The 24121-nt window shown below is 41.9% G+C and overlaps 3 protein-coding genes across 4 annotated transcripts; 2 read left to right on the top strand and 1 right to left on the bottom strand.

The window, feature by feature from the left end:
* Nucleotides 1-735, top strand: LOC308326166 (transmembrane protein 125-like; the record flags this gene model as incomplete). The annotated part of the gene is made up of 1 exon (XM_080778973.1): nucleotides 1-735. One exon carries the CDS (start codon nucleotides 1-3, stop codon nucleotides 733-735), a length of 735 nt encoding a protein of 244 aa, XP_080635099.1.
* Nucleotides 736-6821: 6086 nt separating this feature from the next.
* Nucleotides 6822-11768, bottom strand: LOC308326165 (protein shisa-like-2A; the record flags this gene model as incomplete). Its single annotated transcript, XM_080778972.1, has 3 exons — nucleotides 6822-7006; nucleotides 7130-7266; nucleotides 11578-11768. 3 exons carry the CDS (start codon nucleotides 11766-11768, stop codon nucleotides 6822-6824), a joined length of 513 nt encoding a protein of 170 aa, XP_080635098.1.
* A 1118-nt stretch (nucleotides 11769-12886) lies between these two features.
* On the top strand, nucleotides 12887-22480 carry LOC308325255 (uncharacterized protein). Of its 2 annotated transcripts, XM_080777730.1 has the most exons (12): nucleotides 12887-13021; nucleotides 13129-13204; nucleotides 13663-13770; nucleotides 14538-16614; nucleotides 16768-16823; nucleotides 17238-17301; nucleotides 19033-19083; nucleotides 19261-19491; nucleotides 19801-20058; nucleotides 20243-20339; nucleotides 20804-20884; nucleotides 22061-22480. In XM_080777730.1, exons 9-12 carry the CDS (start codon nucleotides 19977-19979, stop codon nucleotides 22125-22127), a joined length of 327 nt encoding a protein of 108 aa, XP_080633856.1. In that variant the 5' UTR covers nucleotides 12887-13021; nucleotides 13129-13204; nucleotides 13663-13770; nucleotides 14538-16614; nucleotides 16768-16823; nucleotides 17238-17301; nucleotides 19033-19083; nucleotides 19261-19491; nucleotides 19801-19976; the 3' UTR covers nucleotides 22128-22480. The 2 variants fall into 2 exon arrangements, 1 of the variants encoding a protein (XP_080633856.1); XR_013965016.1 differs by lacking the exon at nucleotides 20243-20339.
* Nucleotides 22481-24121: the final 1641 nt, after the last annotated feature.

Below are 24121 nucleotides of genomic sequence, written 5' to 3'. Positions count from 1 at the left end.
ATGCCTGAGATGGAAGTCTTTTATCCGCATCGCCACATCATCCGAAGGCCCCCGGGCCTGCGACTGGACCCGTTGATCCGGCTGGAGGAACAGGTGGAGCTCTGGTGGTTCCGAGAGCCCCGTCGCTCCCTGCTGTGCTACCTGGCCTCGGTGGCTCTGATCCTGGGCCTGGGCCTGGGCGGCGTGGGCCTCCTGGCCACCGCCACCAGCCTGTCCGGGGAGTGGCGCCTCGGGGTGGGCACGGCGCTCTGCCTGCTGGCCTTGGCCGTCCTGCTCAAGCAGCTCCTGAGCTCCGCCGTGCAGGACATGAACTGCGTGCACAGCCGGCAGCGCATCGAGCAGCTGAAGAGTGGCGGGAGTGCAGATCCCGTGCTCATGGCGTTGGTCGGACTGGCGCTGTTGCTGTGCGGGGTCGTGCTGCTCTACGTGTCCACCACCAGCACGCGGCGTGGCGGCCAAGACCAGGACAGGGACAGGAAGGACATGTTTCTGTCCGGCCTGGTGCTGATGGCCGTGGGGGGAGGCATGTCCATGGCCATGTCGGGCTACACGGCACTGCTCTGCCTTCAGAGGAGGAGGAGGAGGGAGGAGGAGAGGCAGAGGTGGATGAGAAGGAGGAGGCAGAGGGATGCGAGGAGGATGGAGAGCAGAGCGATCCGGGTGTTCAGCGTTTCGGGAGGACAGGGGGACCAGGCGCGGAGGGACGCTTCCTCCAGCAGAACCAGCCTCATCTGAAATCAGGCCGGACTGACAGACAGACAGACAGACAGACAGACAGACAGACAGACAGACAGACAGAGGGCAGCCTATCCAATGAAAAAGTAACTCGGGAGCTGATGTAGAATACTAAGAAAAAGAAAACAAACAGGCAAAAAAAGGAGTATAAAAGAGTTTGCTGTATGACGACGAGAGAGAGATGAGATGAATAAGATGCTGTAATATCTCCTGTCATATATCGTTACAGCTTGTATAACAAATACTTTGTCTTCGTTCAAATCAATCATTGTGGACACCTTGGGTAAAAGGATATACTGGTAACCAAGAGAACACTGGACAGAAAGTATTTCTGTTTCCAGTCCTCCTGAATCACTACAGTTCATAGTATCATTTTCTCTATAGTGTCAGTGAACTGAGCAGTGTTATCTGTGGGAAGTAGCAGGCTACACCCATGGTGTCACAGCAAGCTCATGTTGCTTTTCTCTCTACAGTTGTGTGATTGTTGTGTGACTCAGTACACAAACCACTTAAGAGATGTCATCTGAAAAATCCATTACACACCTTGGTTTTCCTTGTGTGTGTGTGTGTGTGTGTGTGTGTGTGTGTGTGTGTGTGTGTGTGTGTGTGTGTGTGTGTGTGTGTGTGTGTGTGTGTGTGTGTGTGTGTGTGTGTGTGTGTGTGTGTGTGTGTGTGTGTGTGTGTGTGTGTGTGTGTGTGTGAAGAAATAAAACTGACAAAAGATAGTGTAAACGCTACTTAACTTTATGGGGATGAAGATATTACAGAGAGTATAAATGTATTAAAGTACCAGCATTGTGATCAGTATATTTTCTGAAATACAAATCCACATATAGTGTAGTTTTCAAAAGCATTATAGGCAATGCCTATATTCCGAATTCACACTGCCACACAATAGATTAGCTCTAAATCAATTTATTTCAGAAGCACCGAATGTCAAACGTCATAGTTGTCATCCAGCTTAAATTGTCTGATTGCTGATTGATCATTGTCTAATTGCTGAATGATTATTTGGAAAACAGTCTGTCTCCTTTTTGGACAATTGTGGCTCGTTCAGTTCACATTGATGTTGACATTTCACTGCTCACTCTTCAAACTTTCAAACGTGCCCCCCAATGCTCCCATTGCAATAAGCAAATTCTAATCATAAACAAACAGTCTTTGGGGGTGGGGGTACATATCCCTGATATCATCCTATGGTGAATTGAAGATCATCATCACTGTCCATGATGTCCTCCTCTGCCTCTATGGCTCTCTCTGCTCTCTCTCTGTCACTGGTTGGGATGTAGTTATCCTCGATAAAGCCGTCATCGTCATCGTCCATCCTAGTGTGGTTCCTGCCACCCCCGACCACCACCGTCTGAGGGAAGGATGTCCCCTCGTGGCCGTACTGGCTGACCCCGTCGGACTCCAGGAGCAGGGAGTGCCGGTAGCTCGCCAGGAAGTGATGGAAGAGGCGAAACTTGACAGCCACGACGACGGAAACGGAGACGGTGAGGGCCGTGGCCACGCCTGCGATCCAATACAGTGACTGGGAGGAGGTTGGGTTTCCTCCTGTGCTAGGAACTGCCGTGGACGGGAAATTGGATAGTTTGGGAATTAATGACAGGAAAGTAATAACAAACTATATTAACAATGTAGATGTGCATCTTCATAAGGTCAGGACATTGTCGTCTCAAGTGTTTCCTGTAAACAAAATGTTATGAGGTTCAAAGTGGCACCTATAAGCCTTACTGAAGATCATAAAATGCTGTTAAATAACAACCGCAGGCCTTACACCTGCACTCAACTGAACATTACTTACCCCCAAGTCCGGTAACGTTAGGGTTAGTTTGGTCAAGATCCGTGTCTTCCAGGAGCTTTCTGTGAGGGCCACTGCTTCCTCTCAGGGCAGATACATGGGGAGAAGCATGTGCTTCTGAGATGAGGGCTGCGCAAAGACAAAACACCACAACTGCAATGCAGCTCAAGTGCCCCATGTTTCTCCTGGGAATAAAGCCAATAATTACACTTAATTGGGGTCCTCTTAATATTCACTGAAGAGGCAATGCAGTTTAATATGTCACTGATAATTAATTTCATGGCCAGCATTGGCCGCATTGGCCGGTAAGCTTACTAACCAATCTCCCTCTCATGTGCCGTGTATTTCTTTTTATCCATGTTATATCTTATTAAATAAATGTTCACAGTTGAGGAATAATCCTGTGTAGCCTCAAAAACTAAAAACTAAACGGAAAACATCACATGAACTACGTATGCTCCTCCCGAATCTTGACCAATGTTCATGTCCATGTTGTGATAGGTCATTCAGGACTGTAGTCCTGAATGACATCACTCTACAACATAATAATATGCGCATACAGTAAGTGACTTGTGCTTACACAAACACATCAAGACGTATGTTCTTTTTGTCCAGCTATAACACAAGATGGCAAAACAATATGCAGGGCTACTACAAATGAGCTGACGGACCATGATGAGCAACACTCAGCAGCAGTCATGACTATGACTTTCTATTTGACTTAAATACACTTTTCCTACTTTCACATTAGCTTTATCCACTCCTCCAAATACAGACAAGTGACTTACTTGATGGAAACGGATGGCTTAAATTGGCAGGTGTATCTTTCCCAGTTTTGTTTCTTAAAAGGTTATTTTGTCTTCTTGCTGTGCTTCGCTGCAAAACGCCAAGAGGCTTGCTGGGCAAAGGTTGCAGTATCACAGTCAGGAGCACCGTTCCCTCAAGAAAGAAGTGTTAATGAGTAACTTTAGCAAGTTGAAGGCCTATCCTCCTCTGTCAATTAGCCTGTTAATCTTTTTTCAGGCTACTTACCCGAAAGCACCATATATACAGTTAATGTGCGTGTGTGTGTGTGTTAGGTTGCGCACAGGTGGTGAAAAACAACCATGCAGTTTTCGTGCTCAGACGCACCCACCCAAGCAACCAGCCAGCCACACACATAGCTCCGTAAGGGAGTGGTTGCACCACTCAAAAATGAGAAAATAGAGAGATTCTGCTTTTACGTACATTCTGAGATTCTGATTATGAGTCTGAGTCAGAATCTGAGTCCTATTAATCGTCTTAAAAATATTTAACTACCGTACTTGACACCATTGTGTCATGCTGACAGACTTCTGATTCATTTATATTATAGCAGATTTTATGTGATATTGTGTGCATGCATGACTTTTTATTATTTAATTTAGAGTTTCAGTGTTTTGGAAGCCAGTCTATGGTGGCAGTGACAGCATTGATGACTCCAATTAGACAAGTAAATTGAACAGGTGCAGGGCATGCCATTTGTGCTGGGCTGGAAGGCAATCCCTATAAGGGCCACTGTTGGAGAATGAGGCAGTTTTTCCCTAGACTTCAGCAACCCGGACAAAGGAGGAAGGAAGGACTTTGACTCGAGTAAGGCTGGGACCGATAACTTTCACCTGAGTAGCAACCAAATGGACCCCATTGGAAAGGGAAGTAAAAACCCTCATGCATGAGACACTTTCATCTGCTGTATTGGATTTTAATCGTTGGAACTTGTGTCATTTAATGACATTAACTCGAGTCGAAAGTCGAAACACTTCTTTGACACATTGGCTCTGTAGTCTGTATCATAGAAACAGTGGCTTCACTGTGCACTGCAGCCACACAACGATGATGGATTCTTGGCACTGTAGCCTACTTTCTATGACGCTCATTGTTTACAGAAGAGAACTGTTACAGTTATAGTATACTTCTACAGTCTTCAACAGGGGGTCTGGGGCCCTATGGGTCATCAGAGTTGCTACAGGGGGGCCGCCAAAACTTTGTGTGATATGGATTTATTTTAACCACTTCAACCCTATACTCCATTTTCTGAGCCAGGGGAAAATTAGCTAAAGATATCAGATCTCACAATCTCACAATGCCTTGCAGTGCAAGGCATTGTGAAAATCATTAGACTACACATAAGGAGAGAAAGCAGAGATGGTTATATGCATTGGGTGTATGCATGATTGCATATTTTCTTGGTTAGTTTCATGATAAATTCTGACTTAATTATTGTGTTCATTTCTGTGTAACTAAGTTCTTTATTATTCTTTTTACTTGGTGTCTCTCGAGTATCTCTTTGATTTGTGAAGCAGTGATTATATTCAGTAGTAGAGAAACAAGCCCGTTTTTGGTGTATTAAATAAAAGATCAGAGCAGGAGGTGTTATTGGCACGTTGTATGGCTTTTTGAATAGAATTGGAAGAATATGGGCTTTAGATACTAATACTAATACTAAATACTCCCACCTGCCAAATAGGAGAAACATATTTTTCGATGATTGACATGACATTTTAATTTTACTGTAAATCCCAGATTCTATTGTTTCTCATTATTTCCATACCATCAGGACTTTGCAAAGCAAATGGCATGAGCTACTGTACTGTGAACTCTTCGCAACACAATGTTTTTTTGTATTAACATACTCTACCATACAGATTGGACAAAATTACACTTTATTCGTTACATAGTGTAGTGCATGTTCATGTAATCCAGACATTTGACAAAAACAAACTGTCCACCCAATGAAACAATCACTTATGATTTTGTTTTTTTTAGGTTAACATCCTGTGCTTTACAAAATGCTTATGATATATGAACAATCAAGATAATAGGATTGTCTGACACAAAATACCTTTGTGTGCTATTAGGTATTTTATGTCTGTGGCACAGTGGCTTGGACAAAATAATAAAATTGTGAATGCAAAATAAATGTAACTAAACCAATACATAATGAAAGAAATACACATACATTTGATTAGTGGACATTATTTGATTAGTGGAGTAACTGAGCCCAAAGTCTTACAGGTGATAAATGTGTACAATACCTTCAATAGTAACAAAAAACAAGGGCAGACATGAAATGTGAGGAATAAATGGCTGTACAGTACCAGCATGTTCAAACAACTTATTAATGCAAGACTTTAAAGCAGTACACTTTAATACAAAGTTATCATACAGGACACTGACACTGAATTTTGTGGCTCACATTGTGGCATATTTGTCTAGAATTTGTGCATAAAAGCAAAAGTGACAATTCTATAATATGCGACAAAAAACAGGCTTCATTTACAAATACTTCCAGATGAATATCTCTATCTTGACACTGACACATCTATGCTGAGTTTGGAGTCCTTTTAAATGAGCCCTGCCTTGGTTGTCAAGGATCTCCAATTTGGCAATATATGGGCTTGTGCATCAGGCATGTGCATACTGTATATGGGCATATTTGACCAGACAGACAGACAGACACACGCACACACACGCGCGCGCGCGCACACACACACACACACACACACACACACACACACACACACACACACACACACATACATTCAGGTTTTGTTTATTCTCGTGTTTAACTCATTTCCAGTGTGTCGAGTAATACAATATCATAGAAAAAAACATCACAATACATCAGAAGATCAGGAAAAGAAAAACAAAAGATATACATATTACATAGGTTTACAAATAAAAAGCTGAGACTCAAAACGATACACACACACACACACGCATTCTCCAACCCATCCTTATGATCATATGCAGTTGGGAGAACTTTACAACCAAGCTTCTCAGGAATATCCCCTACCTACCATTAGCTATACCCCATACCATATAGCATTGTTTCATATGGACTTCCTCTCGCGGTCATCAAGGTTTTATTGCAGTCTAGCTGCCTATTGTCTTCACAGAGCAGCGGTTCCCAAACCTTTTTGGCCATGCACCCCCTGTTACCTCCCGACCTAGTTGATGCACCCCCCCACATGGAAATATAAATTGCATAAGCTATATAGAGACATATATTTCCTTTTTATTTATTTTTTATATATGCACATATACGGTATGAACCTGAATATGGCATAATATATGCAGCATAGGCTATATTCTGCATTAGTTGCCATATATTGGCATAATATGTTAATATATTTAAAATAAAACCATAGCACCACCATTAGACTTTTCATGTCGCGCACCCCCTAGAAGGCACCACAAGGGGTGCACGCACCACCATTTGGGAACCACTGGTCTAGAGCACTGGTCCTATTCATTCCCTGGCAGCTTATGAGGGACCCTCCACTTTCACAGTGGTGACGGTGGCAATGAAACACCGCTGGAAAAGAAGTTCAGGGTCTGGCGGCTGGTTGTCACAGTCCAGTTTCCTGCTCATGAAGTGTTTTCTGAAGCCCTGTGGACCTGCCGCTGGCTCTGCTCCCGAATGGCTCTGCACCGCTCTTGGGTCTGATGCTGAGGAGTATAGAAACACAGCCTGATACAACCACACATACATTGTGTGTGTGTGTGTGTGTGTGTGTGTGTGTGTGTGTGTGTGTGTGTGTGTGTGTGTGTGTGAGTGTGAAGATCAACTACCTGGCGATCTCAATGGGAGGCCGTTGTCAAGACGACTGGGCTTTGTGGCGATGAAGAGATAACAGAGGACGCACACAGTGATGAGGAAGGCCAGTAGGACCACCGCTGCGATGGACAGACCAACCAGAGCCCCCACACTGAGCATATAGGCAGTGTGTGTGTGTGTGTGTGTGTGTGTGTGTGTGTGTGTGTGTGTGTGTGTGTGTGTGTGTGTGTGTGTGTGTGTGTGTGTGTGTGAGAGAGAGAGAGAGACCAGAATCAAGGGAGAGAAGAGATGGTAAAAAGAAAATGTTAAGACTATAGTTACATTGCATGTAGTTATACATGCATATACAGCCCTTCTAAAGAACAAAACATTTATTTTGTCAAAATCTATTATCTCCAAAATATTTGAGGCCTAATTGTACAGTCAGTCAATTAGTCTACACTGGGCCCTGAGCGGAGCTGTCCATGGTACTGGATTGAAAATGTATAGCTACTAGAATTTCGTGCGCGCTACGCGCGCACTCATCCCAGAGCGACTTTGCCACGCACTATGGGAAGAAATAAATGGCGGGAGTTGACTCCACATGTAGTAACGAATGGGTTATTGGAAATGTACCATTGTTTTGTCCTGAATATTTCCACAGCCTAAGTACTAAAGGATTGTGACTGTGGGACAGACATACAGTCTGACATACAATAGGCTACACGTGTGCACAGTGAATAAACAATGACCTATATGCCCAGAGTTCTTAAATTAACATAGTTGGATTTTAACAGAAAGACAATGCCATAAATCAGTCAAAGTAAGTGACAGACTCAACAGTAGCACACAGCATGCAAGGCAGCGATGCATGCATGCAAACATGTTTGTCCAGCTGAGATTTAGTGTCTCCATCTCTCTGTGGAAGAGGTTGCACATGACCTGTACGGCCACACTGAGGCGCTCCAACACAAACACAGACACAAAACAACACCACGCTGTTTGTCCAGTTGACCCAAATCAACACCAATACCTAGCCTGTTTGTCCAAAACACAGTATCTGCTGGCCACGTGTCTACTTCGCCACAACCTAATGTTAGTAACAAATGTAGGGGAGAGCCGCCAAGGTTGTAACGCTTCACGGTTGTAACATGGACGTTATATCTTGATTGGTCAACGCCACCATGACGCCATCGCGTCAGTATGTGTACAGCAACGTACTCTACGTGGCCAGGAGTTTGAAGTTTGAAGTGTTTACCTTCAAAATGCGTCTAATTTTACACCTGGAGTATATGTGTGGTACAATTTTTGTCTTTGGTGTTGGTGAATAAAAATCCACATGGATGTGTTCATGCTTATGTTCTTCATTAGTTTGCATCGTGTTTAGACGGAATTCACGTTCATTCTGGTCTGTAAGCAACTGCAAAGAAAACTTGCAAAAGCGGGTCATTTGTAACATGTGTTACAAATGGTCCGCTTCCATTCAATGCCATTATATGTAATATTTACATATTTGACATATTGGCCAATATTATATGTTCTGAAATGGTATTGTATCGTGTAGTGTATTCTGAAATTAGTTTAGGGTTGTATAACGTTGTACAACTCAATCAATCAAACGTTTGTTTAATCAATGTATTGCCCCATTGAAAAAAAAGAAATGGCCAAACTGGTACTGGTACACCCGATACTATTTAATATTTCCCTTATGTTTGATACATTTTCTTATCACATCCATGGTATAAAAACAATGCTAAGGAGTTGCTTCAATGAAATGTAATTGCTTTAAGCTGAGAACGATATGTTTAATGGTGTTTTTTAGCGTTGTTACATTTATCATGCATGCCGTTACAATTGATCCGATATGCGCAGCAAATGTAACACTGAAACAGCGTCCACGTTCGGTTGAATAACTCCCGACCTGTTTTATCAAAAAAATAACTTGAAGTGGTTTATGGTAGCTGACATGTGTAGGTCCGTTGCCTGAAAATATTACATGTGTAGCTAAACGGATCTCTGAGTAAAAGAATGAAACGTGCAAAATGTTACATCCTTGGCGGCTCTCCCCTATTAGTTTACTCACAGCACAGCACCGTCACTCCTGTCAGTTATTTCGTCCTAATAACTTGAAGTGGTTTATGGTAGCTGACATGTGTAGGTCCGTTGCCTGGAAATATTACATGTGTAGCTAAAGGGATCTCTGAGTAAAAAAATGGAACGTGCAAAATATGTTCTAAAATTGTACTGTATTGTGTAGTGTATTCTAAAATTAGTTTAGGGTTGTATAACGTTGTACAACTCAATCAATCAAACGTTTGTTTAATCAATGTATTGCCCCATTGAAAAAAAAGAAATGGCCAAACTGGTACACCCGATCCTATTTAATATTTCCCTTATGTTTGATACATTATCTTATCACATCCATGGTATGAAAACAATGCTAAGGAGTTGCTTCAATGAAATGTAATAGCTTTAAGGTGAAAACGATATGTTTAATGGTGTTTTTTAGCGTTGTTACATTTATCATGCATGCCGTTACAATTATTCCGATATGCGCAGCAAATGTAACACTGAAACAGCGTCCACGTTCGGTTTAATAACTCCCGAGCTGTTGTGTGTATTGCGTGGTGAAAAGGCCGTGTGTTTGTGTTGTAAACAACTCATGTTATGTCTGCGCACACTGTATGTTGCTATGGCTGCTGACGTTAGCATGTGTGCTATCAGGCAAAAGCTGAGATAGATATGCAACTACTACTGGGGAAAATGCCATACAAAACACAACACCTAATTTCGGAATGTTATTGTGACCTATTGAGCACAATCAGACCATCATGATTTGCTTGCTGGACCTATAATTAATTTATTAGCATTAAATGTCCACTCGCCCATCCAAAAGAAAAGCAAGATGGCTGCGACAGATTGTGAGCGCGACGGACTACGGAGGCCAGGAGGAGCAGAGCTGGTGACGTAAGAGGCAGGCAGTGTTGCCAGGTTTGCGAATTGTAAGCGAGTTGCAGTGTATGCAAGTAGCGTGGTTAAATTCCTTGTTTCTCGGCGTGTTGTGGCACCCGTTTATCTGCTGGCTCGATCGTGATTTTCATAAAAGTAATATTTGCAGAGTAAATAAGAAACTTGAACGGCTAAAAAATAGGCTATGTCAGTTCGGGGAGGGTGGCGAATTTATTTTGCATATAGAGATGTGTGGTAAAAGTGTGGTTCGGTCGGAGATAGAGCATGAAGAATGAGTATGGGTACACCTTTTCACTTGTATATAAGATACTATTGTTTTTAATCGTGTTTAATATTGTGAAATTTTATTTTTTACTTTTTATGTGAAGCACTTTGGGCTGCGTTCGAAATGCGCTATATAGCATACAAATAGTTTATTATTAAAGTGATTATGTTTAATAGCCTACAACAGTTTGAAAATTGAAACAACCTACAACTTTAGAAATGAATGAGTGTAGGCTATTCAAAAACAGAACATATATATAGCATATATACTAGTTGAATATAGACTAAAACAAGTGTTCCATCCTAATAGAAAAGGGGCGGGGTGTGCAACTAATTATACAAATCCGTGTTTAATAGTCCGGCCTTAAGGAATTGCTATCCGAGATTTCATTTAGGCTAGATTTATCCGAGCCCATGGAGTTTCAGTTTTTTGTATGATTGGGATTTGACTTCGCAGCAATTGTTGTAAAGTAGCGCGATGTTTCTAAGAATGACTGAGTGGAGACTCTCCCATGTGGAATTCAATTAGCCATCAGCCGAGCCGCTATACCATCACATGAGTAATGAAGACACGTGTGGCTGCTACCAAAAGACAGCTAAGGTATTAGGTATGTTACAAGTTACAACAATAGTCGAGACGATGAACATACTGAAAACCCAACACAACCAAATATAAATCATCCTCATTAAGTCCATTATATGTCAGAACTGGAGCTCGAGCCTCGATCGTCTCCTAAACTAAAGTAGTGTCCTTAAAACGATAAATTGTTGTAATTGTCAAAGAAACCTATAGGATAATCAGATTCACATTAAGAAGTAGGCTATGCAACGCATCTATTATGCATTTAAATTAGCCTTATACAGATGTTTCCTTAAATGTATATGGATCCCAATTATGCTTCGCCTTACAAAGATCTTTCCTTATGCATCGCATTTATTATTGTGCTGAATGCAATTGTGGTGTACGCAATTATAGTGTCAATTGATTGCCACCTTGCAGTAGCGTTGGCAGATTATCTCAGATAAATGACTGAAGCCAAAGAGAGCACAAGTGTCTGTGTGAGTTCATGACAATTATGCATTTCAATTAGCCTTCTCACCTTACAAAGATTTGAAATAATTAGGCTCAAAATAGGCATGTAGCTACATTTGATGAAATAAAGCAATTAAAAAAGTGATTTGACAATGAGGGGAAACAATCAAAATGACCAATTTAACATTTCAAAGAATTGTTAAGATCTTTCCTTACCTCAGCCACCACATATATCCATATTCGTATGGGAAGAAGCTGTTGGAATCGTCACAACAATACTTAATGTCATTAAAACCGCAACAGAAGACCGCGGTGCCATCGTTTCCAGGCTTGGGGCACGAGAAGCCGGGGACAAACAAGCCCTCGGCGCTGTTGTAACTGGTGCATTCAGCGCCTTGAATGCTCATATTCATACTAATTAGAACGTTAAGTGGAGCAAAGTGAAGTGAATCATACCGCCACTTTGAAGGAGCTATAGCTATCCACACTCAGAAACTCCCGAGTCCCCATGCGGCTTTGCTTTTTACCCGCATGCAAGATGGAAAACTCCAGATTTATGAAAACTCTCTCTCTCTCTCTCTCTCTCTCTCTCTCTCTTTCTCTTTCTCGACGCCCCCCCCCCCTACGCACGCGCGCACGCACTCTCTCACACACACACACACACACACACACACACACACACACACACACACACACACACACACACACACACTACCACTGAATGAACTGAATATAGGAATCCATAGATTTGCGTGTTGGCCAGTATAAGCTATTATCTGTAATTATTATTTACAGTCAACTGGACTCAGAGCCGAAGAGTTCTGATGATCCTCATGGGGGCTCCCTGTAACGGACCCCGGAATGGATATGGAGGAAAGGCTCTTACTTTGAAAGGCTATGTGGGCAAACAGGAAGCTTGCTCACTCACCAGAGTCATACTGTCAGATAAAGCCCAGCATGCATCAGTCAGGGAGTAAATGTTTGTTCTTCATGTGCTCCAAACCATGATCATGGAAAGCTAAGCCTAACCTCACCAACAGGATGAAATGGAACACCAAAAGGATCAAGTGAGTGCAGACAAATGAAATAACAAATGAAATGGAAATGGAACTGCCAGATTTTAATTATTGATTTATTGGTTTTAGTGACTTTCCTGGAGAATGGCATGGTCAAGTGACATCATGATATTGGGACACCTGGTAACAAGTTAGCACCTAGCTGGAGAGGGAACAAGGTGAATGTCATTTTATGGTTATTGGTTTGTGTCATATTGTTGTGGGATCTTGTTTTATTGGTTTGTTTATATGGTATTATGTTTTGATATGAAACTTTTATTGGTTAATTGTAAACTTATTTGTTTATATGAATGCCTCACATTATTGAAGATGTCTTCCTTGCCTTTAGTTTTCACGATGATCTATTAAAGAAACTTCACATCATCAGTCGGCCTTCAACCTCTTTGTCCAGCCTGGTTCGCTACACTCCCCAGTCATTATTTTGTTTTATTTCACATTATATTGGGAAAGGTAATTTGGAATTGCGTCACGTCCGGTGCCATGTCCTTATTGTTGAACCAGCGATGGCTCACAACATTGTTTGTCAAGCCTCCGTGTAGACGGAAGGACATGAATTGTTTGAGAGAAGCGTGTCATTAACCAAGGTTTGTTTGTTTGTTTCTGAACCAATGTTTTACGTTCTTTGTCAACATTTAAGGTGTATGTTTGATTTGTATATGAGTTTAATTGATGCGATTTGTTTTTGTTACAGTTTGACCGCGTTTGTTGTTGTTCATATGGGTTTCCTGTCATTCCATTCCCTTCATTCCCCTTATGCAGCCAGTGAGGTAAATCCATGTGTTCATCATGTATGCATTATATTGTCATGTTCGTTATGTTTATGTGCTTAAGTTTGCTCATGTACTGATCGTTGTTTATTCATTGTGTGTTCATCAGTTTTGACGTTGGTCTATTGAGAGAGTGAGAGCTCAATAAAATCATCAGTAAACAGAAACTGACTTGTTCATGGAGGGAGTGACACTATCCATATATAGCTGAAGCCTGTTAGCTTCACTCACCTCAGACCAATAGACTCATTTCACACAGCCAGACTCCAGAGTGAGCAGAGGGAGAGAGCACGTGTGTGTGTGTGTGTGTGTTTGCACCAGACCACACGGTATGAAATGTTTGACTGTTTATGTGACTCTTATTATGTTTGTACTCTTATTGATTAAGCAGTGTTAAAGCCTGTGACATTTGCAGTTTTAGTGAACTTTTAGTGACTGAAGTTGTCTATTGTCTACAGTGCCTGTCCGTCACACTATGTGTAAATGTGACCATCGGTGACTGTTGATGTGCCCTGAGGTTCAAGTTGGTTATGCAGCCCTTTAGCACCCTCGATACGCGGAGTGAGGTATACATGATTATTTATTTGTCTAGTTTCCATTTGGAGTATATCATTCATGATTGTATTTGTTTGGTTTTCGTTTGGTTGTGGTACTTTTGGTTATTGTGCATTTTCCTTGTCTTATAATTTAAATGACTTGAGTTTTCTATCACTGTATTTATAATTGACCATAAATTAACCATTTTTATTGTTGATTGTACTGCTGACGTGACAAGTTTATTGCACAGATTTTAGTAGTCAAACTATGAGATTATTCGATTGTAACTGTATTTATTCTATATCCTAGTTTTCACGGTGTTGGAACAATAAACACACCCGTCGAGACCACCCAAACTTGTCATTCTTTCATCAATCGAGGGGCTGCAGTCATCATCAATCACCATCGACAAACAACTACAAATGAGTAAACAACAAGACGCCCAAGTCCCAAAGTGTGAGCACGTTGTTGAACCGTATATCTCTGGTGATAAAAGAAAGGCATGGCAATGTAGGCAATGTAGGGCCAATGCCCTACATTCAAGTTGAAATCTTCACTCTGATACGGACACAAGTATTGAAATTGGATCGATTGGAAGGATCTAACCAAGTAACCAGTAAAAGATTATATGAAAGAAATAAAATATTTAACTGGTTTATATTTTACAATTTTAGTTATAGATGGCAAGTATAATGTTAAGGAATATTTGTCTTATTAGCCAGAGATCCTTTTAAAATGTTTCTATTACTGTGAGTGATATGGTCAGCTTCTGATGTCTTTCTTTCTTTCTTTCTAGATGTAGATGGAGATGACTGTAGATGCTGCTGGAACACTGAACCTGGTCTCCTGTGTGAACCACCCCATCCTGGCTGCTGTCCATGTGGACATTATGAGTGTTTGTATAGAGAGAAGCATGGCTGAAGAGCTTTGCATATCAGTCGTTTCTTGCTGCTGCCAAAGTCAAATTGTGATATCTGTAGTGTTTAGTTCATGGCCGCTTATGAGATGTAGATATAAGTACACCTGACTGGTGGAATAGCCTTGTGATACATACTGGGTGTGCTCTTTGGTCGTTCACAAAACAAACAAACAAAAAGCTGCACAAAAATCACACAAATCAAGGGATGTCCGACAGTCGGTGGTGGATATTGTCCAACTCCTAATTGCCAATATCAACAGATACCGATATATATATATACATTATATGCAGGCTTTTTCCAGTGGTGGAAACATAACTCAAACTTTTTACTTAAATAAAAGTAGGCAATACTGCAATATAGAAATACTCCGTTACAATTCAACATGTACTCGAGTAAAGGTACAAAGGTTTTGGTATAAAATGTACTTAAAATACCAAAAGTAATTATTAATAATGACTCATTATGCAAAATGTCTCATCTAAAATGATCTAATCTCTCAGCTCAAGTTTTCAAATGTATAAAAATATTTTGAAAATAGCAGATCTACAAGCTCACATGTGTCTTATTGTATTGTGAGCTTGTAGATGTTTTTAATGTAAAATAATAAAGTAAAATTAAGGGTTAGGGTTATTAATTTTTAATGCCTTTATCGGCCGATAATATCGGACATCCCTAACAAAAACATATATCAAACGTGTCAATACATTTCAAAGAATGCCACAACTTCACCAATAAATAAATAAACATCCACATGTTCCATAAATTAAATGCCACAAAGGTTTGCCAAAAAAATGAAATTACAAAAAATACGTTTCTTAAACATCTTCTGCCGTATGTCCATAGAACTTCAGCTCTGTTGCAGCAAGCCAGTACAATGTGTCATTGTCTAGGTCACCTAAGCCACGATCACCATTCGGTGGCCGGTATTTGGGGCAAATGGTCATTACGTGTTCCACAGTCTGTAGTGGATCCTCGCATTCACAGTGGGCACTGTCCGAGATGTCCCACTTCTGCTTTGAGGGTTGTCCACTCCTTGCAGGGGAGGTGCTGGCAAAGAACATATTTGGGGTCCTCGATGTATTCCACTGGTCCCTCTGTCTTGCCTTCACCCAGGATGCCTTGGAGGTGTCAGCTGGTGTTGTGTGGAGCAGTTCCTGGGCCTGTGTGGCAAAGGGGCATAGTGACTTGAGGCACGTGTGCTGTTGCAAAGGTCGCCGTGACTTTGTGTGTGTGTGTGTGTGTGTGTGTGTTGTGGCAAAGGGCACCGTGACTTGAAGCACGTGTGCTGTGGTGTCTCTGACGACCTTGTGGAGGAGATGGCTGGGATTCACTCAGCTGTGCCTTCTCAGTGAGGGCCAGCGTGGCTGCTTCTCGTCTGACCTCTGTTGGAGTGATTCCAGCGAGAACAGGCAGGCAGTTTGTTTGGGGTGGCCCATCCGGTGTTGAGGGCAGCATCCAGCTTCTTGACATGAGAGCTACGGCTCCAGACTGGGACACAGTACTCGGGTCGTCTGCATAGCCAGACTTCATTGATGTTGTTGCAGGGAGGTCATGGATGTAGCTGTTAGTGTTGAACAGCAGTTACTGGTGTGGAACCGAAAAGCTTCACAAACATGCCAAAAAATTCTAGTTTTGAACCTTTTTAATCTAGTTTATTTTCAAATAAATTTGTTTTTACTGTTTTGTGAAGCAACTTTGGGTACCTTGAAAAGTGCTATATAAATTGTATGTATTATAAAAAAAAGACACACAGCAATTGTCGCCACACAGACATCACAAATTCCTATTGGCAGCAGCAACAAGTGAGTGATGTGCAAAGCTATTCATAGAATATAACCACCATGTCTTCATTCCAGATGCTGCGAGGCTCAACCGGAGCCCCTACAGGTGGACATCTGCAGTTCTCGCTGTCCATGGATGAATCTGCATGGGGGGCTCTGAAGGCGGCTCAAAGTAAGAAACCACTTAGACTTTTCTATTACTGCGAGTGGTATGGTCGGCTTCTGTTTTAAATGTTCTCTATACATTTTGTGTATGATGTGAAAGGACACAATGTATGTATATCTGGCTCTTGGTCACTTAAATTAATCTTTCTTTCTTTCTTAGGGTGGATGGGTCGTGGAAGGACAGAGATCCGTTCCTCTGAGGACTTCTGATGAGCTGTGAGTAGGAATATTTCTTGTTGGGATGGATATCTGTTGTACTGTTATGGTACGAAGTATAGCATGGCAGTATGATTCCTCCTAGTGGCACTGGTTGAATGTCTGTCAGCTCTCCAAGCTAATCAAAGTCTTAATGACACTTTTTTTTAACCACTTCAACCCCAGCATCTCTATTCTGGGGGGAGCGTTCAGCCAAATTAGCAGATCTACAAGCTCACACCGCATTGCAACATGTTGTGAGCTTGTAGATCTGCTATGTTTGGCAAATCAATTTGTGTAGAGTGAAATCGGAGCATATACCAAATGCTCTCTTTAAAGGTCTGTTTTATCAAATCTATAGAGGGTTTAAGTGGTTCTGAATATGCAGCTCAACAAAACAAAAGCTAATTTAGTCCTTATTTCTTTCTTTCTTAGGACGGAGATCTGTGTAGATGCCGGATGACTTCGGACCTGGGCCTGCCCGGTGAGGAACCGCACAGTAAGAACCGCTCTAGGCCTTTCACGATTATGAGGTTTCTTTTTACTGGACGATTATTGTCGCTCAATTAAATATTTAAGTGTGGCCCGGATGGTTAGCTCAACTGTCTGGGCACCTATGCTGCCAAGCCAGCCAGATGGTGTGCTGCGGGTTTCACTCCCGACGGCCTTTGCCGCGTGTCACTCCCCATCTCTTCCCCCTTTCCTGTCTATATACTGTTCACTATCAGTAAAGGCATAAAAAGCCACAATTGATCACGTCTAGGAATTTCAACAATTTAGGCAGTTCTCACATCCAGAGTGACTTACAGTAAGCAACTTACTTACTTACTTATGCCTATCGCTCCTTTTTATGGAGCATAGGCCGTCGACTACAGTTCGCCAGACTCCTCTATCCTGGGCCTTCTTTTCCAGCTGTTTCCATGTCAGTCCACACTGTTTGATGTCAGTCTCAAGGTCCCTGCGCCAGGTGTTCTTCGGCCTCCCTCTCTTTCTTTTGCCTTGTGGGTTCCATGTAAGGGCTTGTCTCGTGATGCTGGTATTGGGCTTCCGGAGTGTGTGGCCTATCCATCCCCACCTTCTTCTCTTTATCTCCTCTTCCACTGGTGGTAGACACGCTCTCTGCCAGAGGTCGTTATTACTGATGGTGTCTGGCCAGCGGATGCTCAGGATTCTCCTCAGGCAGCTGTTAATGAAAGTTTGCACCTTCACTGTTGTTGCCTTTGTTGTCCTCCACGTCTCTGATCCGTACAATAGTACTGGCTTGACATTTGAGCTGAAGAGTCTGAGCTTTGTCCGCTGGCTTATTTGTTTGGAGCTCCAAATGGTCTTAAGTTGGATGAATGCGCCTCTTGCCTTGCCGATTCTGGCTCTGACGTCTGCATCCGTGCCGCCCTGACTGTCTATGACACTGCCTAAGTATGTGAAGGCTTTTACTTCCTCAAGTGGTGTTCCCTCTAGTGTCACTGGATCTCTGAGTGTTGTGTTGACCTTGAGGACTTTTGTCTTTCCTTTATGGATGGTGAGGCCAATTTGTGATGAGGTGTCTGCCAGCACTCTTATCTTCTCTTGCATCTGCTTTTGAGTATGTGAGAGCAGAGCGATGTCGTCCGCAAAGTCTAGGTCATCGAGCTGTGATGTCATTGTCCACTGGATCCCGTTTCTCCTGTGTGTTGTTGTGACCCTCATTATCCAATCGATGGATAAGAGGAAGAGGAAAGGGGACAGTAGACAGCCCTGTCTGACTCCAGTCTTCACGTTGAAGCTTCGAGTGAGCTGACCTCCATGGATGACTCTGCATGTCGTCCCTTCGTAGGAGTTCCTTATCAGGTTGACCAGTCTTTCTGGGATGCCATAGTGTCTGAGCAGTTTCCAGAGGGTGTCTCTGTCAACACTATCAAACGCCTTCTCATAATCTATAAAGTTTATGTAGAGTGGAGAGTTCCATTCCACTGCTTGCTCAACTATGATACGGAGAGTCGTAATTTGGTCAACACAGGATCTATTTTGCCGGAAGCCTGCTTGATGGTCTCTTAGTAGCGGGTCCGCCGCTTTCTTTATTCGGTCCAGTAAGCAACAACACATAGTAATGCATCAAATTCATAAACAATTGTCATCAAGAATAAGAAGTATAGACTATCCAGACTATTGGCAGCAACAACAAGGGAGTGATGTGCGAAGCTCTTTTCTATGAAGCCATTCATAGACGATAACGGCCATGTCTTTCTTCCAGATGTACTGCAGGTCTCTCCAGGAATCTGCATTCCTCTGAAGACGACTCAAAGTAAGACCCTGTTAGGCCTGTCAAAAAGAACCCTAACTGAAACGTTTATTACTGTAAGTGATATGTTTAGCTTCTGTTTAAATGTTCTCTATAAATAAAAGTTTTATGTATATATGTTGTGACAGGATAGAATATATATCTGGCTCTTGGTCACTCTAATCAATCTTTCTTTGTTAGGATGAAGATCGCGGTAGACGTCGCTGGAACGCGGCTGCTGGACAGGGAGTACACACACACACACACACACACACACACACATACACACACACACAGAAAGGCTAATTTGGTGTGTTTTTTTTTTTCTTTGTTAGAATGGAGATATCGATAGACGATCTGATGTTCCCTGGACAGAGATCCGTTCCAAAGCTCCCCCCCCCCGGGGGCTTCCTCAGAGGACTCTGATGAGCTGTGGGTAGGAATAGTTCTTGCTTGTTTCTGAGGATGGATAACTGCTTTTGTACTGTTATGGTACGAAGAATGGCATCATTTACAAATACAAATTACAAAAGATGTTGAGGACTGTACATGTGTTGATGCCTCCTAGTGGCACTCTGGTTGAATGTCTGTCAGCTTTCCAAGCTAATCAAAGTCTTTGACACTTTTGTTAACCACTTCAACCCCAGCATCCCTATTCTGTTCAGCAAAAATAGCAGATCTACAAGCTCACACTGCAACGTGTTGTGAGCTTGTAGAGCTAATGGTTTCTTTCTCTCTCAGGATGGAGATCATAGACACAGCTGGAGGCTGGAGCCGATGGAGATCTGCAGGTCTGTCCATGGATTGGAGGATGGAGATCTGGGTAGACGCTGGAGGACTTCGGACCTGGGCCTGGATGATGGGAGGACGGAGGACAGATCTGGGTAGACGCTGGAGGACTTCGGACCTGGGCCTGGATGGATGGGAGGACGGAGGACGGAGATCTGGGTAGACGCTGGAGGACTTCGGACCTGGGCCTTCTCAGTGAGGAACTCAACGGTACGAACCGCTTTAGGGTTAGGGCTTTTTTAGGCTTTGTAAAAAGCCAATAATCGTCCGTTGCCGATAATTGGTCGATCCCTATTCTTAAACGTTACTGTAAGTGCATGTGTATGTTGTGACAGGACACGCGCACACACACAGCAAAGCTAATTTGGGCTGTGTGTCTTTCGTTCTTTGTTAGAATGGAGATCTCAGCCGATGCCTGAGATCCGAAGCTTTCCCCGGGTGTTTCCGCTGAGGACTTCTGTGTCGCTGGGAGGCTCGGACGGAGCTAGAAGGTTCGGTAGACGCCACTGGAACCTGTTTAGGCCTGTCAGAATTTAAGGTTTTATAATGGCCGATTTTAATTGTCGCTCAAATAAATTACAAGTAACAATTTAATTGCGTCATACTAACATTCTAAATAAAACTTTGGCTTTTGTAGGCTTTGTAAACAAAAAGATGCACATGGCATAATTCAATAACTTTATACACTAAAAAAAAGAGACACAAACAAAGTGACACATTTAGAGCTTGTAGATCGGTTGCTTGCATTATTTCTTTAAAATGTTTGACAATATATGAACATTTTCAACATGGAGACGATTATGACTCTAAAAAAGTATCTCAAATACTTGGCGATTAGGTAATTGTGACAGGCCTAAATCCTTCTAGTTGTGTTTTTTTATATCATGTTCTGTAATCAGTTAGGGTTGACTATAGACTTTTTTTAGGAATCATCATGGAATCATCATTTTTTTAGGATCATCATGCCGGTGAAGAGCACGTTTCTAGCCGATGGAGCAACTATTTCTGATCACCTTTGGAGTTACATCACAGCAAGGTGACTATACAACACACGCACACACACTATGATCATGACATGACATCAGCTTGTGACTGCAACTTGTTCCTGTTCGCAGATGACTCGGCACTGCTAGTCTCGGACAGGAACAAACTGCAGGTTGAAAAGGCCCTCAGCTCTGAACTCGGTAGAATCTGCACCTGGCTCGCTGATAACAAACTATCTTTACACCTGGGAAAAACTGAATCCATTCTCTTTGGATCTAATAGTAATCTCAGCAAGGCAAATGACTTCTTGGTTAGAGTTGGTGACAATGTTATCACACGTAAAGATGAAATTGCCTACCTAGGTTCCATCCTGGAGGCTAATCTTTCCGGTGATAAAATGGCCACCAACGTAATCAAAAAAGTCAACCAAAGAACAAGATTCCTTTGCAGGATCTCCTCACTGGTCAACAAAAACACCTTGAAGACCTTAACAGGAGCCCTCGTACAAGGTTTCTTTGACTATGCATGCACCTCCTGGTACCACAGCACCTCAAAGGCCCTTAAAACTAGGCTCCAGACCTCCCAAAACAAACTGGTCAGGCTCCTACTTGGCCTCACCCCCCGAACCTACCTCACTCCTGCCCACTTTGACAGGCTGGAATGGCTTAGGGTCGACGACAGAGTACAGCATCTTGCAATGGGTCTGGTCCACAAGATTCGATACACCACCAAGATACCCATGTACCTGTCTAGATACTTCCTTTATGTTAACGAAGTCCACACCCACAACACCAGAGGGAGTGCAACGAACCATGTACAACCCAGATTCGGCACAAACAAGGGACTAAATTATTTTCACTCCTATGCCACCAAAATGTGGAACGCCCTACCAACAGTCATTAAGACATGTGAATCCCTTGACTCCCTTTTTCCCCTCACTGTATAAGTTTATTTTCCCTTTTTACCTCCTTTATGATGAATTCCTGTTCTGTTCTTTGACTATATAGAAGTGTCTTATTTGTACGTCTCTATGTTTTGATAAATTGAACATGGTGGACCCTCTTGTAAACAAGTGTAATGGTTAATTGGGTCGTCCACTTACAGTTAACAGTCTTTGTATTGAGTTTGTGCTTGACATGTACTGTAATTCTGCAAACTGTTAATAAATATTTCAATCAATATTGTTTTATGAACAAAGTAGTAATGAGCATTTCTTTCTTTTCTTTAGGACGTTGCTGGTCTCCTGTGTGGCTCCATCTGGAGGTCACCAGGGTTCTGAGTCACTCAGATCCTGACTGGTAGTGGTGATATGTAGATGTGATCAATCAGGGCTCTAAACAATAAAATAATAAACCAATATAAATAACTAGATAATAATATAAATAAATGGATAAAACGAACGATAAAAAAATAGATTATAGTAAAATAAAAGTAAATTAAAATAGTAAAATAAAAGTAAATTAAAATTAGTAATACATAAAATAAAATTAGTAATAGCATAATAATGGATAAAATAAATATAATTAGTAATATAGACAATAATACATAAAATAAATTTAATTATCAATATAGTAATGCATAAAATTAGTAATAACAGTAATACATAAAATAAATAAATGCATAAAAAATAAAATTAGTAATGACAGTAATACATAAAACAAATAAAATGTTTAATGCATGAAGTAAAATTAGTAATAACATAGTAATACATCAAATAAATACAATTAGTAATATAGTTATACATAAAATTAGTAATAACATAGTAATATATAAATTCAATTACTTTGTGTTGTTGTTATAGAATGACTTAAAAAAACAAACAAAAAATATCAATCACATCTACATATCACAAGAGACTCACTACAGCTGTCACAATGTGGTATACTTTGTTTTGACCCCAACTGGCCTCCAAGGAGAGGCGAGCATGGAGCCGGACATCTGATGATACACGAGAGAAGACGCCATAGTCAAAAAAAAATGTAATAAAAGTAATATGTTTCATGTTGATTGTAATTTATGCATGATGCCATATATCTGTAAATATTCATTATTTTCTTGTTAATAAATTATTGCATTTATACCCGGGTGTCCGTTATGTGTCCATTACCCTTAGATCGCGCCGCCGCGGATTTATTTATTTCCCAAATGGTCTAAAAATGAGTTATTTAGCGTACTTTTACCAATGAATTAGCCTATACACAGACAACGACTGATTAGCCTATTTTGGACCATATGGGTCTTTTCTCGAGTCAGTGTGTAGTCTCACTATAGTCTGTGTAGATTACCCGGCGGTGTTGCTGCCCCTCCCGGGAGTCGCGGCTCATGGCTCTTCACAGACGGCACAGAGACAGCAGTCACTCCGCTGAACGTGTCAGTGTTGCTGCAGTGGTGTGAACTGTGAACCGTGCGGGCACTGGTGGTGGTGCTGAGTTCTGACAGCCAAGTCACAGCTTCTTCTTCTGAATTACTTTATCTTTGCCTTGGAAAATACATTTTGCGTTTTGCTAGTTTCCCAAAACAAACCAGCGCGCGCTACTGTTTGCTACAAAGCGACTGGAAGCGGACGAGGTTTACAGACATACCAATAGTAGCCAATCATATGCTGATTAGGCCAGTTGCTGTATAGCCTACCTACCCGATCACCACACACACACACAGCAACAACACACACACACTACACACACAATAGCCTTCTATATAATGCTGCGCACATATATTATATATATTTAAAAAAATACCCAGCATAATTTTTGGGAAGGCTAAGCCTTCCCTATAGCCTTACACACCCGCCGCCTATGGGCACTGTACTGTAGGCATATAATACCTGGCTAGGTGAAAACAAAAGAAACCTGATTAGCATTTGAGTACTTTTAACACCTCTGAACTGCCGGCGGAGAGGTTCACATTTTCGGAATTTTCGGAGTCACAGAGGGTCAATAATTCCCAGAAAATCTGTAACGTTAATATAAAATGTCCACGAAAATCTTCATGGGGGCTAAAAGGGGCTATTTAATTCTTCATGGGGGCTACAGCCCCATAGCCCCCACAGACTCGACGTCGTTGCACACACACACACACACACACACACACTACCACTGAATGAACTGAATATAGGAATCCATAGATTTGCGTGTTGGCCAGTATAAGCTATTATCTGTAATTATTATTTACAGTCAACTGGACTGGTACCCAGCTGTAGAGCTCCGAGTCATAACATGGAAGTTGGAGATCCATGCCCCACCCTACCTGTTGTTCCACCCATCTGTTTCTGTTTGTGTCCCTTTTATGC

The sequence above is a fragment of the Protomyctophum bolini genome (genome assembly GCF_963924005.1).
Source record: "Protomyctophum bolini genome assembly, chromosome: 12".
Classification (NCBI taxonomy): domain Eukaryota; kingdom Metazoa; phylum Chordata; class Actinopteri; order Myctophiformes; family Myctophidae; genus Protomyctophum; species Protomyctophum bolini.
The sequence above is the reverse complement of the archived record's forward strand: the minus strand, read 5'-3'. Positions and strand labels throughout refer to the sequence as shown.

Coding starts and splice junctions, on each gene's coding strand:
- LOC308325255 (XM_080777730.1), top strand. CDS start 19,977: ATGGATGGGAGGACGGAGGACGGAGATCTGGGTAGACGCTGGAGGACT. Junction 20,340..20,803: donor GGCTCGGACGGAGCTAGAAG/GTTCGGTAGACG, acceptor TCATTTTTTTAG/GATCATCATGCCGGTGAAGA. Junction 20,885..22,060: donor TGGAGTTACATCACAGCAAG/GTGACTATACAA, acceptor TCTTTTCTTTAG/GACGTTGCTGGTCTCCTGTG.